Source organism: Bos grunniens, chromosome 25 (assembly GCF_055505025.1).
Source record: "Bos grunniens cultivar Pamir isolate PY7600 chromosome 25, Bosgru_T2T1.0, whole genome shotgun sequence".
Taxonomy (NCBI): domain Eukaryota; kingdom Metazoa; phylum Chordata; class Mammalia; order Artiodactyla; family Bovidae; genus Bos; species Bos grunniens.
In genome coordinates, this window is record NC_141189.1 from 25,999,106 (window position 1) to 26,017,729 (window position 18,624).

The 18,624-nt window shown below is 47.0% G+C and overlaps 1 protein-coding gene across 7 annotated transcripts in view; it reads left to right on the forward strand.

Moving 5' to 3' along the window:
- The window catches only part of SYT17 (synaptotagmin 17), a 95,539-nt gene that overhangs the window by 20,819 nt on the left and 56,096 nt on the right, over positions 1 to 18,624 (forward strand). For all 7 annotated transcript variants that reach the window (XM_086375560.1, XM_086375562.1, XM_086375566.1 and 4 more), the window contains one exon: positions 458 to 1,077. In XM_086375560.1, coding sequence (XP_086231686.1) covers positions 458 to 1,077 — 620 coding nt within the window. The remainder of the gene's footprint in view (positions 1 to 457; positions 1,078 to 18,624) is intronic.

The window sequence follows — 18,624 nt, forward strand, 5'->3', positions numbered from 1 at the left end:
GTAACTCCTCCTTTGGTGAGTTACTTGAGTTTCTGTTTCCTCATCTGTAAAGTGAAGGTAATAGTCACTGGCTAATACCTTGTGAAGGCCGTGAGTGTGAAAGTGTTAGTTGCTCAGTCATGTCCGACTCTTTGCAAGCCCATGGACTGTAGCCCGCCAGGCTTCTCTGTCCATGGAATTCTCCAGGCAAGAATACTGGAGTGGGTAACCATTCCCTTCTCCATGTATGCAGGGCATTTAGAGCAGTGCCTGGCAATTAGCTGCCGTGGAGATGGGGATGTTTGTGCCGCTGCCCTTCCTCTCATAGAGTAAATAAGAGGATTTCCAGGAGTGGAGAGCACATGGAAAGAGCATTATGAAGCAGAGCAAACAATGTGAGAATCTACGATCTCACATATCGGCCCAGATCCAGTCCAGTACTTGGTGGTGTTAATTGTTATTTCTGCTGGGTGTGTAGGTCTCGAGTCCAGACGGCCCAGCTCCCCACTGATTGATATTAAGCCCATCGAGTTCGGCGTTCTCAGCGCCAAGAAAGAGCCCATCCAGCCCTCGGTGCTCAGACGGACCTATACGCCAGATGATTACTTCAGAAAGTTCGAGCCCCGCCTGTACTCCCTCGATTCCAACAGTGACGACGTGGACTTCCTGACGGACGCGGAGATCCTGTCCAAGTACCAGCTGGGCATGCTGCACTTCAGCACGCAGTACGACCTGCTGCACAACCGCCTGACCGTGCGTGTGATCGAGGCCCGGGACCTGCCGCCCCCGATCTCCCACGACGGCGCGCGCCAGGACATGGCGCACTCCAACCCCTACGTCAAGATCTGCCTGCTGCCGGACCAGAAGAACTCCAAGCAGACCGGAGTCAAACGCAAGACCCAGAAGCCGGTGTTCGAGGAGCGCTACACTTTCGAGATCCCCTTCCTGGAGGCTCAGAGGAGGACCCTGCTCCTGACCGTGCTGGACTTCGATAAGTTCTCACGCCACTGCGTCATCGGCAAGGTGGCTGTGCCTTTGTGCGAGGTCGACCTGGTGAAGGGCGGACACTGGTGGAAGGCGCTGATTCCCAGTTCTCAGGTAAGGGGTGGGTTGGCAGTGTCTCCTGCTGGGAGCTTTGTAAAAAACGATTATTATTATTATTTTTTTAATCTCAGTATTTAAGTTTTGTTTGTTTGGGGAGGTTTGTTTTTTGTTTTTTTGCATTTTTAAAACTTTTGATTTTAAAATAATTTTTTGATTTCCAAGAAGTTGCAAGAACAGTACAGGGAGTCCTGTGTGTTCTTCATCCAGCTTCCTGGATGGTAAATCTCATACGATCTGTGTACACTAGGATACCAAGAAACTGCTGTTGGTAGCTAAACTAGACCTTACGCAATTTTCACCAGTTTTTTTTTTTTTTTTAATGTTTATTTATTTATTTGGCTGCATTGGGTGTTAGTTGCGGCACACAAGATCGTGAATCTTTGTTGCATCATGTAGGATCTTTAGTTGTGGCATGTGGAATCTAGTTCCCTGGCCAGGGTCAAACCCAGGTACCCTGCACTGGGAGTGCAGACTCCTAGCCACTGGACCACCAGGGAAGTCCCTTTACCAGCATCTCCTGTGTGCGTGTGCGTGCAAGTGTGTGTGTGTGTAGTTCTATGAAATTATATCATATGTATGGATTCAGGTAACCAGCACTACCCCTGGGAGCTTTTTGTCATTGATGCTGGGTTATTTACTAAGGAGAATTATTGTCCAGAGTACGAAGCTATCTGTCATTTTGACTTTCAGAAATTGATCTGGGAGAAATAAGATGAGGGCTGAAGACCGGGATGATGGATGATTGTTTTTCAGGTGAATTGTCAGATTAGCTTCCTTCCCTCTCCCAGCCCAGTGACACGCAGTGGGCTGCCTGGGGAGCTACCCGTGGACCAAGCCCTCTCCCCAGTGGGCTTTAGGGTCCCTTCCTGGGGCATTCTGTGGGCTGGAGGACAGCAGTGCATTTACTGTGGGTGGAAAGATGTGGGGGGAGTCCAGGGGAAAAAGACCCAGTTGGAGGCTGGTCAAGACCATCCAAGACAGACAGTGATCCTTGTAACGCAAATGGGATTACTTTGCATCGAATACACCAAGGTGCTTCTAAAGCTGAGCTCTGCTGGCCAGGGAGTTGATGATCCAGCATCACGTTTGGGATGCACGTGTTAAACATGAGGACTGGAGGGGCTGCTACATTGTATGTGTGTGTATACACATCTTCAAAGCTATCACTGTCTTAGTTTGGATTCCCCAAGAAAAAGAAGACTCTCAGGCAAGGGAGTCATTTAATAGGGAGGTGACACTGGAGGAAATACGAAGAGCAGGTAGGAACGTCATTTAAAAGATGCAGGTATCAGGCCAGCCACCACTGTGGTGCCTGGAGCAGAAACCTGCTAGGGGAGCCAGGAGCCAGTGTTGGACATAGGCCTAAGAGCCTTTCCTCCCAAGAGGCGAGGGAGCTGGGGTGTTAATACACCACCTCCTGTCAGTCACTGAACGAGGGCTGGGGGATGGGGAGGTTCATTTCCTGGTATTTCTGGCTTGTGACATTGGCGGGTACAGAGACCCTTGACATCCACAGATGCAAAATATGTACAAGAGCTGGCACATCCATGTAGGCAGGAATGATTGTGGCCGGGAGAAGGTAGTTAGTGTCTGCTGTAATCCTAAGTTTGCCTTCCCATCACACAATCAGGATATATGGGATCATGTCATGTATCCTCCTCGATATTTGAGATTGAGGTTTTCAGCTGTCAAGAAAATTATGTGGACAGAGGGAGACCCACCAAACATGATGAATTCCAGATTCCACTCTTTGTGTCAGGGCAGAGCCCTGGAGGGGGAGGGTCTGGGCATGCCCACAGGTTGGTTCCTCTAGGTCTTGGCTGAGTGTTATCTTGGCTGAAATGGAAAGTTCCGGGTGCACCTCCCCTGGTGCAGTTCCTGAAAGCTGGGGCCAGGGGCTGGAGGTGGGTGCAGGTCGTTAATTTAGGAGGTGATCCCAGGAAGCAAGAATATATGCTTTTTGAGTGGGCACATCAGCTGTCTGTTGGGGTGTCTGGAAGCAGAGCTTGAGATAGAATTTCGAGGTGGCTTAGTTTCCTTAGGGTTGTTGTGACAAAGCACCACAAATTGGGTGGCTTAAAACTGTAGTTTATTGTTTTACAATTTGGAGGTTTTGAGTCCAAGATCAAGGTGCTGGCGGGGCCGTGCTTCCTCTGAAGCCTGGAGGGGATCCTTCCTTGCCTCTTTCCAGCTTCTAGAGGTTGTTGGCAATCTTGGATTACAGCTGCGTCACTCTGATCTCTGCCTCCCTCCTCCCATGGCCTTCTCTCTGTGTGTTTCTGTGTCTTTTCTTATAAGGACATCAGTCATGTTGGATTAGGGGCCACCCTGTTCCAGGATGACCTCATCTAATCACATCTGGAAAGAAGGTCACATTCTGAGGTCCTGGGGGTCGGGATGTCAGGTCACTTTTAGGGGACACAATTCAACTCACAAGGGGATGCAGGAGAAAACCCTGCAAGGCAGGTTTTGAAGTGGCCTAGGTGAGGGTGACCGCCACGCGAGGCTGAGCCTCTGCCTGGTGTGTGGTTGGGAGGGGAAGTCTGGATCCTGGACTCACTGCGGCATTTCTTCCTTTAGACAAGGGAGCCATCCAGCCCTGATCACAGGTTTCTGGCGGGGACTGGACTGGGAAATCTGATTTTTAGCCAGGCAGCCCTGGGCCTCCCTGAAGCCTCTGTTTCTTTGAAACAGTGGTTCTAAACAGGGGTAGTTTTGGTCCCAGGACATTTGGCAGTGCTGGGAGAAATTTGGGGTTTGATGGATGGGATAGTTCTGGTGGGTGGAGATTAGGAATGCTGCTAAATGCCTGCAATGCGCAAGACAGACCCCACAACACAGAAGGTCTAGCCCCAGATGGTCCGTAGTGCCGAGGGCCAGAAAGCCTGCTGTGGGGTGAAGGGGAGGGTGCAGGGTGGAGGACAGAACAGGGTCTGCCATGAAAAGGTGAGATGGGAGCTGGACTGTTCCCTGTTGGGAAGGAGGGTTTTCCAGGGAGAGACAGTGGTCAGGGTCAGGCCACAGGGCAGAGCTCCAGGGAGCTGCTTTGCTTTTCATTCCAAATGTGGGAAAGGAGATACTGGTTTTGAACAAAAATCCACATCAGGCAAAATAGGCCTGCCTTGGAGACAGAAAATCAAATCCACACACTGTGCACCCAGGCAGTCACATGGCATCACCGCTGGAGGTGGTGTCTGTCTGCTGGCGTCCACTGGAGGCGGCGTCTGTCTTCAGCAAAGCACTCCGAGGATGCAGCTGCGTGTGGGGTGGAAGCAGTTTCTCGTTTTCAGCCTGACTTCACAGTTTGTGGGTCAGAGTGCCTCCTAGGATCTGTTAGTCCTACAGTTTCCACCGTGGGGACCCCATGCGGACATGGGTTGCTGGTTGTAGGACCAGCTTGTAGGCATCCTCTGGCTCATGGCAGAATGTCTCAGCTGTTTTGTGCCTTTGAATACAAGACACGAGTGTGTCTTTGATCTTGGCATTCAGTAAATCAGCAGCTACTGGAACTACTGCAGACTGGGCCTCATTGAGAAGGTTGGCTCGAAAGATAGTGGAAATGAAGACATAGGGATATGAAGTGTGTGGGATGATTGATGTGGTATGAAGTTATACTGGACACTGAGAGAAATTCTCTTATCTGAGTAGATTGAAGTGAATTGATGCTTTGGCCATTTAGAGGTGAAATCCATGTAGTCTCAACTCTTTTTAAAAAAATTATTAATAATTGTGACAAAACACATAAAATTAACCATCTTATCCATTTTTAAGTGTACAGTTCAGTGATATTGAGTACATACACATACATCGTCATCCCCATTCATATCCAAACTCTCTTCATTTCACAAAATAAAGCTGTCTTCATTAAACAGCAGCTCCCCACATTCTGCTGGCCCCAGCCCCTGGCAGCCACCACTCAACTTTCTGTTTGACTACTTTTGGATACTTCTTATAAGTGGAATGACACAGTATTTCCTATTTGAGGCTGATTTATTTCATGTAGCATAATGTTCGCAAGGTTCATCCATGTTGTTGCCTGTGGCAGGATTTCCTTTTGAAGGCTGGGTAGTATTCCATTGTGTGGGTAGATCACATATTGTTTGTTCATGCATCCATTGATGGAAGCTTGGTTGTTTCTACCTTTTGGTTATCGTGATTAATGCTCCTGTGAACATGGATGTACAGTTATTTCTTTAAGGTTTTTTTAAGTCAGAAAAAAAATTCAGGATGAAGGATATTCATTTCTCTAGAGATCGTGTTGTTTGGGGAAGGAAGGAGGAGGGAGCTGGAGAGAACAGAGGCCCCATGGACATGCTGGAAACTCACAGAGCATTAGGAGGAGCCAGAGTTCTTCTTCCAGCCCTTTCACGAGTTCCATTGGGACTGGCGTCATGTAACCTCATGGATCTTGTTTTGCTCGTGTCAAGTGGAGACATGGTACCTACTCCCCACTCCGTTGCAGTGCATCTCTCGGGATGTAAACTCTTCTCAAGAGAAATTAACTTCTGACTGTGAAAGCCCCTCAAATTAAGGAAAATTATAAATAGACTGTACATTATAAATATGCAGTAAAAGTATTGTACCTACATGAACTATCCATATATTTAATCAATGAGTATTTGTTGGGTGCTTGTCATTTTCTAGGGGCTGGGGCTACTAATTTCACTCTATACTCGTGAGTGTCTACTATGAGCTAAGCAACGTTCTACACATGCTCGGTTGTTTATCTCATAAGCGTTCATTTTACAAAAGGGGGAAATGGGCTGTGGGTCTCCCAGACCTCAGTAAGTTCTCTCAGCCCCTTAAGACGGAGAAAAGTTAAGTGATTTGTCCATGCTCAGTAGTAGAACTGAGGCCCTTTGGCTTAAAAAGTGATGTGTCATAACCAAGACATTAGACTGGTTCTCTGCAGGAAGCAAAACAAAGCTGCTGACCTCAGGGAGCTTATGGTCTAGTGGACAGAGGTGGGCAGTGAGCGAATGAGTTAACACATCATTATGCCTCTTGGCATTGTCTCTGCCAAGAGGAAAAATAAAGCAGGATTAGGGGCTGGAGAGGGGTGGCTGGGTGAGAGTGGGGAAGCTGTTCCAGGTGGGTGAGGAGATGGCATTTAAGTAGAGAGCCAGGAGGATTGAGGGAGTGAGCCTGGGGGATGTTCAGGGATGAGCATTTAAACAGTGAGTACAGAAAGTGCAAAGGCCCTGAGGCAGGGTGTGAGGCTGGAGAGTAAGTGAGGGGAGAGCATCAGGAGGTGAGGTTGAACTGGGAAAAAAGGCCACATCACATCGACCTTGTAGGCTGGGTTAAAGACTTGGATTTTATTCCTGTGGGTGTGAGAAGCCCTGGAGTGTTTTGAGAAGGAGGGGTGACCCAGCCAGGCTGCCTGGAGAGACCTGTCACTGGGGGAGACACCATACTTAATTTCCAAAATATATAAAGTACTCCAATGACTCATAAATAAAAGACAAAGTTCAGTTTTTAAATGGGCAATAGTTTTGAACAGATGTTTCACAGAAGACACATGCACATGATCTAAAAGCACATGGAAAAGTGCTCAGCTTCATTATCCATTAGAGAAATGCAGGTTAAAACCTTAGTGAGACCACACCTATCAGAATGACTAAAATCACAGAGACTGACAACACCCAATGTTGGTGAGCATGTGGAGCCACCGGAACTCTCAGACTGTGTTGTGGGCACATCGTGTGATATAACCCCTTAGGAAGAGATTCTAGTACTTGCTTGTAAAACTAAACAAATCTACCCCATGAACCAGCAGTGCCACTCCGAAGACAAGTGAAAATGTTATGTCTACACAAAAACTTGTACATGCACATTCAAAAAAACTCTATATGTGATAGATAGCCCCAAACTAGAAATCGCCCAGGTGCTCATCCACAGAGTAAGGGATAACAAATTTATTGTTTATTCATATAATGAAACATTATTCAGCAATAAAGGAAAAAGGAGACACACAGGTATTGATACACACAGCATGGATGAATGTCACAAACTTTATGCTAAGTAGAACGTCCTGCTGACAACCATTATGCAAAATAGAAGCCAGACCCAAGAGAGCATGACTTGCATATATATAAAGTTTAAGAACTGCATATATATAAAGTTGCATATATATAAAGTTCAAGACAGTATGCAGCCTTGACGTACTCCTTTTCCTATTTGGAACCAGTCTGTTGTTCCATATCCAGTTCTAACTGTTGCTTCCTGACCTGCATATAGGTTTCTCAAGAGACAGGTCAGGTGGTCTGGTATTCCCATCTCTTTCAGAATTTTCCAGTTTATTGTGACCCACACAGTCAAAGGCTTTGGTATAGTCAATAAAGCAGAAATAGATGTTTTTATGGAACTATCTTGCTTTTTCGATGATCCAGCGGATGTTGGCAATTTGATCTCTGGTTCCTCTGCCTTTTCTAAAACCAGCTTGAACATCTGGAAGTTCAGGGTTCACGTATTGCTGAAGTCTGGCTTGGAGAATTTTGAACATTACTTTTCTAGCATGTGAGATGAGTGCAGTTGTGCGGTAGTTTGAGCATTCTTTGGCATTGCCTTTCTTTGGGATTGGAATGAAAACTGACCTTTTCCAGTCCTGTGGCCACTGCTGAGTACGTCAAGGCTGTATACTGTCACCCTGCTTATTTAACTTATATGCAGAGTACATCATGAGAAATGCTGGGCTGGATGAAGCACAAGCTGGAATCAAGATTGCCTGGAGAAATATCAGTAACCTCAGCTATGCAGATGACACCACCCTTATGGCAGAAAGTGAAGAGGAATTAAAAAGCCTCTTGATGAAAGTGAAAGAGGAGAGTGAAAAAGTTGGCTTAAAGCTCAACATTCAGAAAACGAAGATCATGGCATCTGGTCCCATCACTTCATGGGAAATAGATGGGGAAACAGTAGAAACAGTGTCAGACTTTATTTTTTGGGCTCCAAAATCACTGCAGATGGTGACTGCAGCCATGAAATTAAAAGACACTTACTCCTTGGAAGGAAAGTTATGACCAACCTATGGCATATTGAAAAGCAGAGACATTACTTTGCCAACAAAGGGCTGTCTAGTCAAGGCTATGGTTTTTCCAGTGGTCATGTATGGATGTGAGAGTTGGACCGTGAAGAAAGCTCAGCGCCGAAGAATTGATGCTTTTGAACTGTGGTGTTGGAGAAGACTCTTTAGAGTCCCTTGGACTGCAAGGACATCCAACCAGTCCATTCTAAAGGAGATCAGCCCTGGGTATTCTTTGGAAGGACTGATGCTAAAGCTGAAACTCCAGTACTTTGGCCACCTCATGCGAAGAGTTGACTCATTGGAAAAGACTCTGATGCTGGGAGGGATTGGGGGCAGGAGGAGAAGGGGATGACAGAGGATGAGATGGCTGGATGGCATCACTGACTCGATGGACATGAGTCTGAGTGAACTCCGGGAGTTGGTAATGGACAGGGAGGCCTGGCGTGCTGCAGTTCATGGGGTCACAAAGAGTCGGACACAACTGAGCGACTGAACTGAACTGAACTGAAAGTTCAAGAATCACAAAATTAATCTATGGTGAAAAATTGAAATGGTGGTTGTGACTAGAGAAGGGGACTGACTGGAAAGGAGCCAAAGGGAAATTTCTGGATTCATAGTGATGGGGCATTGGGTACATAGGTGTATGCACTTTCGAACTCATCACTTAAGGTTTACATACTTCGTTGCATATAAATTCTATCTGGAAAATGAAAGAGCCATAAATGCACTTTGGTTAATAATATGCCTGCTGAAGTGTTCAGGGCCCTAGTGCCTGCAACTTACTTTAAAATGCACCCAAAAAAGATCAATAGATACGCAGTAAAGCAATTACAGCGTGCTTTTAAAATCTTAGTTGCAGAATTAACACTAATAACTGTTCATTTTAGGGTCTTGGTGATGTATTTAAACAGGTCCATAGTATAGTTATTTCAGCTTCTCTGTATTTGATAAAGTTCATAAGAAAATGTTGGGGAACACCAGTTAGGAGTAATATGCTGCGGGCTTCCAGGTGGGAGGTGGTGCTGGCTGGACCCGGGTAGAGCGAGTAGTAGACAAGTGGCCAGCTTGGGAGACGATTTGAAGGCAACATCTTTGATGCCCAAAACCAGCCTTTAGACTTTACAGTCCAGCTTCAGGGCTGCTGTTACTGAGGGCTTTCAAGCAGAGGGGGGATTTTCAAACAGGGGATGCCACTGTTGTCTTCACCAGCAATCAGAATCAGTCAGGAGCTGTGGCCGTGGGGCTCCCAGATGTCAGCCTCCCAGATTCCAGTTTCCTAAGACTTGAGTGAACCTGCTCTTGAGTGAACGTGCTGGGAGATTCTGATGCAGGTGAACTGTGGACCTCATTCTGGGAAGCGCTTGGGTGGCCATTGGAAGGCAGAAAGGGCTTGGCTGTTAGAGCTGGACAGACACATCTGAGGTGTGGTCTGGCTGGTCAGCTGCTATGATGGTTTAATGAGCCAGTCTGGCTGCTGTTACCATTGTATTTTATGGAGCCATTCGAGCAGGCTCAGGGTGGTGTGTTCTTAGACATTCTTGGGAGATAATTCTGACTCGTGTGGGGTGTGGTATCTTTTATTAGAAAGCCACATTGCCTGCTGAGGAAGAATGTTTGCTTTGAGCCTAAAAGAAAATGTGCTTAGTGAAAAGTGATATTTGCACACCTGGCTGCTGGATATTTATGTTTTGAAAACTACTTTAATGTGAGACTTGTTTTATCCAAAGGAACCCCTCTTAGATCTTCGATGCCTGTAACTCAGAGCCCCGTGGCCTTGAAAGTGAAGCCTGTGTGTGTTTCCTTTGCTGCAGAAAAGTCAGTCCAGTTCAGTTCAGTTCAGTCAGTCACTCAGTCATGTCTGACTCTTTGCGACCCCATGAACTGCAGCATGCCAGGCTTCCCTGTCCATCACCAACTCCCGGAGCTTGCTCAAATTCATGTCCATCGAGTCAGTGATGCCATCCAACCATCTCATCCTCTGTCGTCCCTTTCTCCTCCTTCCTTCAATCTTTCCCAGCATCAGGATCTTTTCTAATAAATCAGTTTCATTAGGTGGCCAAAGTACTGGAGCTTAGAAAAGTCAGAGGTGGTAGCAATAATTGTGTTCTGGTTCTCACCATGTGCCGGACCCTGGGCTCAGTGTGACTCTTATGATACCCCTCCAGATAGATGCCATTGGCACCTGCATGTTATAGGTGGGGACCCTGAGCCTCAGGAGGGCTTCCCTTATGGCTCAGCTGGTAAAGAATCCGCCTGCAATCATTCCCTGGGTTGGGAAGATCCCCTGGAGAAGGGAAAAGCTACCCACTCCAGCATTCTGGGCTGGTGAATTCCATGGACTGTATAGTCCACGGGGTCACAAAGAGTTGGACATGGCTGAGTGACTAACTTTCACTTTCCTGAGCCTCAGGGAAGCTTACCCCAAATTGCACAGCTGTGGTAGGGACTTGAACCAGAGACTGACTCCAAGCCCACATGCATGACCACTACAAATTAATCTAATTGAGGGTAAAATCCTGGCTGAGGACTTTCAAAACTGACTTAACTTGATAAGTGTAACTTGAATGTGATAAGACTGTATTCCTCATAAGTATACCCAGATTTTTATCTCAGTATGTATCTTGCTTCTTTCTTAAAAAAATCCTGTTTGCTTGGAACCTCTTAAGTGCCTTCAGAGTCTAAGGAGTGAGCTGGTGGCCGTCCTTAGGGGCATCAAACTGATTGGATCTTTGGAAATGGCCAAAGGACAGTCTGATTTGTTAACCAAGAGAAATATCAGTGTGGGAACTTCTGTTTCAGTTGAGCAATAGAAGCAAAATTGCATGACTCTGAAGTAAATAAATTTACTTTCTTAAATGGCTCCAAATCTTGGTTACAACTGACAGAACCCTGTCTCAAACTTCCTTCCACCAAAGACGAAAGTCTGGCTGTGTGAGCTCCAGCTACCACCGAGTCTGAGGGGTCTGGTTGTCCTAGGAGCCCTCAGCTGGAATGTTCTTCAGCCTGCCGCCCTTTGTTGTCTTTCTTCTCAGGAAGGCGCTTCCCCTGGGGAAGCACAAGTGGCCGCGAGTTGCCCCGGGCTTACCTCCTTCCAGTTGGGCAGTACTTGTGTAAAGTTCCAGAAGTCCCAGGGAGGATTCTCAGGGGCCTGGCTCCCCTCACCTCACCCTCTTCATGCACAGTGGAGGCTGGCTCATCACAGCCCTTGGAGGCCTGGAAGTGAGAAGGACTGTGGTTTCAGAGAAGGAGCATGACTGTCTCCTTACTTTGCAACCGTGGCCACAGTTTTCTTTGTTCTTGTTGCCTCTTCTCTGGCCGATGTCCCCACTGAAGGACCTTGGCAGGCTGGGGTTCAAGAGCTGGCCCTGGTGGCAGGCACTTGTCAGTTGTTTGGAAGGTCCTGGCAGTAGGTGGACTCCTAGCCCTGGGAGTATCCCCCATGGCCTCTTACTGTTGGGGTCCGTTCTCTAGAAGGGCAGCTCTAGAGGGTGGGTGCTGGTCAGATGGTCCAATCCCAGCTACCTTCTCTGGGGCTCACTACCCTCTATGAGAGTCATCTCTTGGCTAGGTTGGGTTCCCTAGAAGTAGACCCTGAGACCAAGATTCTAAGTGCAAGTATTTTATTTGAGGGGTCTTGTCGGGAAAAACCAGTGTTATCAGGCAAGTTACCACTGTGGGCATCTGGATCATGATTCTCCTGGGCTCTTGGTATAGGTTGGTAAGGGTGGTGGAGCATATGTTCACCAGCGCCCAACAGACACAGGTTGAAGGATGCTTCCAGGAACCCATATACCCAAGGAGAGTGTGTTATTGAACCAAACTAGGGTCCACTTGCCCTCAGGCAGTAAAGCCAGTCTACTAACATCAGGTTGTGGTAAAGGAAAGTACAGCCTTTATTTCAGGACACCAAACAAGGAGAATGGGCAGCTCATGCTCAATAGACCCAAACTTCCCAATGACTTCCAGGGAAGGAGTTTTAAAGGCATTGTGAAGGAGGGGGCTTCTGGGGAAAATAATCAGTTTGTGCACGATTCTCAGATAGGTTGACATCAAGGTGAAGTTTCAAGCGTCATCAGGCTTTCTGGTTTCAACCAGTCTAAGATCTATGTTCTTGCAGTCAGCTTTTTCCATCTACTGGGGGGAGAGGTCTACTTCCTGTAAAAACAACTTAGGAATGTGTGTCAAGTCTTTATCTGTTACCTATCTTTCAGGGAATTGAGAGTTTTTTGATCTGTGGATTTATAGTCTAAATTGTTACCAGTTTCCAAGTCCAGTAGCTCTTCTTGGTTTCTACATCTTCAGTTTTCTAATCATCAACTTCTGAGCCAGTCTTTAGAGACTCAGGGGAGGCCTGGTGGACTAAAGCAAGAGACTTTGACTTCAAAGGACAAGGACCTGGGTCTACTATGTGGTTTCAGTCCCCCCTTTTCTTTGATGCTCCACAGTCTTGAGGGGAGCAGGTTCAGGAAAAGAAGTAAAGTTTTGGATAGAAAGGCTAATCATAAACTCAGCAGAGGAACTCAGTTTTAGGGGGGACTCAGTCTCAAGAGGACCCTGGCATCCAGAGACTCCATGGGCAGAGAGTCTGAGGGCTGGCCAGGGCTGGGAGCCATGGTGCACCCACAGTATCACCACACTTGGCCTTGTCATGTTGAGGGCTCCGAGTGTAGGGTCTTCCATGTTCCCCCTTCCCTCTCCATTCTCCTTTGCCCTGGGCAGGAAGGTGTGAAGCAGGTGAGCAAGACCGCTGGCTAAGCAGATGCCCATGGAGAAAAAGGCTCTGGTCTCCCCTCCTTGAGGAGGCACCTGACCTTTGCAAGTGACCCTCCAGGTAACCATCTCTCTCCATTTTGAGTGGGTGGGCAGGGACAGTCACCAGCCCTTCCCACTTGGCCAGTGTCTCCCCTCTGCTCATAGAGGTGGTGAAGGGGGATGGTTTTGAAAACTGCTGGACCCAGTCTGTGCCTCTTACAAATCCCAAAGGGAGGCACTTGGTCCCCAGCTTTGGGCCCAGGCAGCCAGCTCTGCGGTCAATAGGCAAAGTCCACCCACCCCCCACTGCATCCTGTCCATGTACAGCTAAAGGCTTGGCCAGACCCTCCGTAACATCAGCTTTTGTGATTTATTCTTTGTATCTTTTTAGAAGGAACTTGATAGGAAGGAACTTAAAGGAACGTGATAGGTTTTCTTTTATTGAATAAATATCATGTGTAAAGAGTATTAGCTTTTGAGTTAGACTGACCTGGTTACGGTCCTGGCTTCACTACCAGCTGCATAAACTTGGGTCCTACTCCTCACCAGTAAATTAGGGATGATAATTCTACTGCGAGGGGAGTTGAGGGAGTATTGTGACGATAAGAGTAATTCGAGTTGACTTACAGAGCACTCACCATGTGCTAGGCACAGTGCTAAAGCTTCTGTTATAGTCACTATTATCATCATCCCATTTTATGGATGTGGAAACTGAGGCATGTATTGAGTAACATGCCCAAGGCCACAGAAATGGGATTTGAACCCATGCTGGTTCACTTCAGAGGCTGTGCTCTTAGCTACTTTACTGCATTGCCTCTTAATAAACCAAGATCTGGCTGACAAAGCATCTGGCATATGTTATTGTACTGAATAGTAGTGACCAGGAACTCAGGCACCAGAAGGTTGGGAGAGGGAACTGAGGAGGGAGGAGGCCAAAAAAGAGGCAGAAGAGGTTGGGAAGCAATTGAGATTGAGCTCTGAGGAACTGGCCGTAGAATCCAATTGGTGTTTCAGTATATAATTTACTTTGATCTTAACCATGCTCCAGCCAATTTAGGACATCTTTTAATAGCAAAAATGGTGATGATTTGAAGCACCCAGAGTCATGTGTTGATTGGGTCTAGTAACTGGAATCTGCTTGGGGGCCATGCATGCCCCAGCCTCCCTTGGTTGCATACTGTATTTGGTCATCACTCACCCCCTGATGGGGCTTCCCAGATGGTGCTAGTGGTAAAGAACCCTGCCTGCCAATGCGGAAGACATAAAAGATGAGAGTTTGATCCCTGGGTTGGAAAGATCCCCTGGAAGAGGGCATGGCAACCCACTCCAGTATTCTTGCCTGGAGAATCCCATGGACAGAGAAGCCTGGCGGGCTACAGTCCATGGGGTCGCAAAGAGTCAGACACGACTGAGCATACACCCACACACACCGCCTGATACCATAACAGGCAAGGCCCTCAACAAAGCAGATGTCAGGTTTTTAATGAGAATCCGTCTTTAACGTGTCCAGAGCTGTTGTCAGTCTTGATTCTCTTGGCATAATCCTGGCCTCTGTTTGTTTGTTAAAAGGGTTTCCTGCCCAGGTTTGGTGAAGAGCTGTTTTTTGGCAACACTGTGTAGCCAGGGCTGGACTCAGTCCAGAGCCTTACAAGGTAGCATTAGCTAGAAGTTTCTATCTATGTGGTCCTTCTTGTTTCTTCCTCCTAAAAGAGAAATGTAGGTTACGTTTCAGGCCTTAACACAAGCTTTTGATTCCTAGTTATAATGTGAACTAGAAGGGGAGCCAGAGATGGTTTGAACCAATCCTAGTTTATAGATGAGAAAACTGCAGCACAGAGAGGTTAAGTGACTTGTCCAAGGTCACACAGCCCTCAGTGACAGAAAGGAGACTAGAGTTAGGTCACTTGATCACCAGGCAGGAGGTCTTACCACCAGTACATACTGCTTCACCCCACAAGAGAAGGGATGGTGGCTAAGAGCACAGGCCATAAAGTCTTACAGACCTGGCTTCAAGTCCTAGCTTTGCCACCTTCCACAGATAGGCTCCTGGGAAAGTTAACTTATCATTTCTAAGTCTCCATTTCTTTGTCTATAAAATGGGGATTGTGTGGTGTGCTGGAACTAGTCTGCACTGGCTTGTAGAGAAATTTTCAGGAATTTCACAAACCAGCTGACTTCATGTTGGTAGATTGAAAATCAGCTATTGTGTATGATATTGACAAATACTGTAGTATTTTAGTCAGAACCTCCCCCCTCGCACTCCCCTCCCCAAAGAATTAAACATTTACCAGCATACCACTGATCATAGTAATACTTCTATGTTTTAATGGGCAGCCATAAAGCTAGTTCACGTGAGATTCAAACCACAGAGCCCAACACATGTATACAGTGGTGCCATGTTGTGGTCAAGAGCACGACCCTGCAGTCCCCAAAAATCTTCAGGCTGGAGTCAGTCCCGCCACTTCCAGTGGGGTTACTTTGGGCAGTTACTCAGGGTCACTGGTAATGAAATCATTGACTTTTCCTGAGTGCTTCCCATAGACCAGATACCATTCTAGGGCTTTCCATGTAAGTTTGAAAACCACCGCCAGAGACTATCAGTATTCCCATTTAACAGTTAAAGTAAGACAGAAAATTTGAGTAACTTGCCCAAGGCCATGTGCAGTTAGTGAGGAAAAGAGGCTCCATTCTGATGCCAGCATCTGCTCTTGGCCGCCACCCTGTCTCATTGAGGTTCACCTTCCTTTTTTGGAAAATGGCAGGCACAGCAACCCCGAGCTCAGAGATTGTGGCGTGTGATAATGCCTGTGCTGTCTACACAGGCCCACACACGGCAGGGCCTCGGTTAATTGGCACTTACTGCTGGTTAACACTGAGTGAATGTCGCTGTCCATTGTTACCGTGAAGATTGTGCTAAAACCTTCCCAGCCAAAGGACTGCAACTCAGATTGACCAAGGAAATTAAAGTAACTGTTGCCAACCAAGCAATCCATCCTCTCCAGCTGGCGTTGAGAAGATGAGGCTCTCGCTGTGAGTGGCCAGCAGGGTGGGTGGTCCAGGCATCTGGTGGTGAGCTCCAGAGAGAATTAGCAAGGATGCTGGGGCTCTGTTCAAAGAGGGAGAGGCTGAAAATTTCCATGACTGTCCCAGTTGGTTGAACACATCCAGATGCAGGTTCTAGGGCTACCAATGTGAGTGAGACCTGGTCCCTGCCTTTAAGACTCCATCATCAAACAGGCAACTCTGCATATACACAAATTCCAAATCCAGATCCATTTGATTGAATCTGTGGATGAGAAGCCATGGATACAGAAGGCAGCTGTACTGCACCATTGGATATAAGGGGCTGTCAGCCGCCCCCAGAAGGCATGGTCCTGTTTGATCTGGAAAGTTATTCCTGCTTTGGCCTCAAGATGTGTGTCATCCAGTGCTGGGGGGAAGGAGAGAAGGAGAGATGGGGCACACGATTCACTTCCTGAAGTGTTTCTGCCTATGCTGGTAACTCCAGCTCTTTTGGCTCTGTACTGGCCTAGGAGTTAAACCAGGCAGACGGGTCTGTTTGTGGAGGCTGAAGGTCAGGTCAGCTTGCAGACACATCTGGAAGAAAGGCTGCACATCCCAGTGGGGGGAACCCACTGGAGAATAGCTCTGATTCTCACCATCCAGGGCTCTCTCGTTGGCCCCTCCCATGTTCTCAAGGCCCATGGCAGAGGTCCCCTTCAGCAGCAGGCCCACTGTGGCCCTGACCACCCCTGGATGGTCCAGGTGATCATGCAACCTGCACTTCAAGCTTGCGTGATACGGGAAATTGGTTTCTGGTTGGCAACACAGTGCTAACGGAGGCTGCTTATCTGTAGCACAGAGACCTGCCACCCCTCATCTTCTGGCAGGAATGGGGGCTGGGACTTGCCTGCTGTGACATTAGTGAGGTGTGTTGAGACCCTTTGGACCGCCAGGGACACAATCCCAATTCAGGTGTCCTTTGTAGGAGATGAGAGGAGAGGTTCTGGCTCAGGGAACTAAGAACCCCAGGAGTTTCCTGAGCTTCAGGCACAACCGGATCCAAGGACTCAAGCCTTGTCATCCAGGCCCGCTTTTTCACTTTCTGCATCACTCAGATAGACTCTTAACTATTGTTAGACAACCACTCACCAGCTCATAGCCTGGTACCCGGTGTTCGTTTTCTGTTACTCCATTGTTGTTGTTCAGCCGCTAAGTCCCGTCCAGCTCTTTGTGACCCTGTGGACTGCAGCATGCCAGGCTTCCTTGTCCTTCACTGTCTCCTGGAGTTTGTTCAAACTCATGTCCCTTGAGTCAGTGATGCCATCCAACCATCTCATCCTCTGTTGCTCCCTTCTCCTCCCGCCTTCAATTCTTTCCCAGCATCAGGGTCTTTTCAAATGAGTCAGTTCTTTGCATCAGATGGCCAAAGTATTGGCGCTTCAGCTTCAGCATCAGTCCTTCCAAAGAATACTCAGGTTTGATTTCCTTTAGGATTGACTGGTTTAATCTTGCTGTCCAAGGGACTCTCCAGAGTCTTTTCCAGCACCACGATTCAAAAACATGAATTCTTCAGTGTTCAGCCTACTTTAATGTCCAGCTGTCACATCCGTATATAACTACTGGAAAAACCATAGCTTAGACTATACAGATCTTTGTCGGCAAAGTAATGCCTCTGCTTTTTAATATTCTGTCTAGGTTTGTCATAGCTTTTCTTCCAAGGAGCAAGCGTCTTTTAATTTCATGGCTGCAGGCACCATCTGCAGTGATTCTGAAGAACAAGAGAAGAAAATCTGTCACTGCTTCCAGTTTTCCTCATCTATTTGCCATGAAATGATGGGACTGGATGCCATGATCTTAGTTTCTTGAATGCTGAGTTTTAAGCCAGCTTTTTCACTCTCCTCTTTTATCCATATCAGGAGGCTCTTTAGTTCCTCTTCACTTTCTGCCTTTAAGGTAGTATCATCTGCATATCTGAGGTTGTTGATATTTTTCCTGGCTTGATTCCAGCCTGTGATTCATCCAGCCCGGCATTTTTCATGATGTACTCTGCATATAAGTTAAATAAACAAGGTGACAATTTACAACTTTGACATATTCCTTTCCCAATTTTGAACCAATCTGCTGTTCCATGTCCGGTTCTAACTGTTGCTTCTTGACCTGCATACAGGTTTCTCAGGAGACAGATAAGGTGGTCTGGTATTCCCATCTCTTGAAGAATTTTCCACAGTTTGTTGTGATCCACACAGTCAGAGGCTTTAGTGTAGTCAGTGAAGCAGAAGTAGATGTTTTTCTGGAATTCCCTTGCTTTCTCTATGATGCAGCAAGTGTTAGCAATTTGATTTCTGGTTCTTCTGCCTTTTCTAAACCCAGCTTGTACATCTAGAAGTTCTCAGTTCACATACTACTAAAGCCTATCTTGAAGAATTTTGAGCATAACCTTAGTAACATGTGAAATAAGTGCAATTGTATAGTAGATTGAACATTCTTTGGCATTGCCCTTCTTTGGTATTGGAATGAAAACTGACCTTTTCCAGTTCTGTGACTACTGCTGAGTTTTCCAAATTTGCTGACATATTAAGCTCAGCACTTTAACAGAATCATCTTTTAGGATTTGAAATAGCTCAGCTGGAATTCTATCACCTCCACTAGATTTGTACATAGTAATACCTCCTAAGGCCCACTTGACTTCACACTCCAGGAATTCTGACTCTAGGTGAGTGACCATGCCTTCGTGGTTATCCTGGTCATTAGGCCCTTTT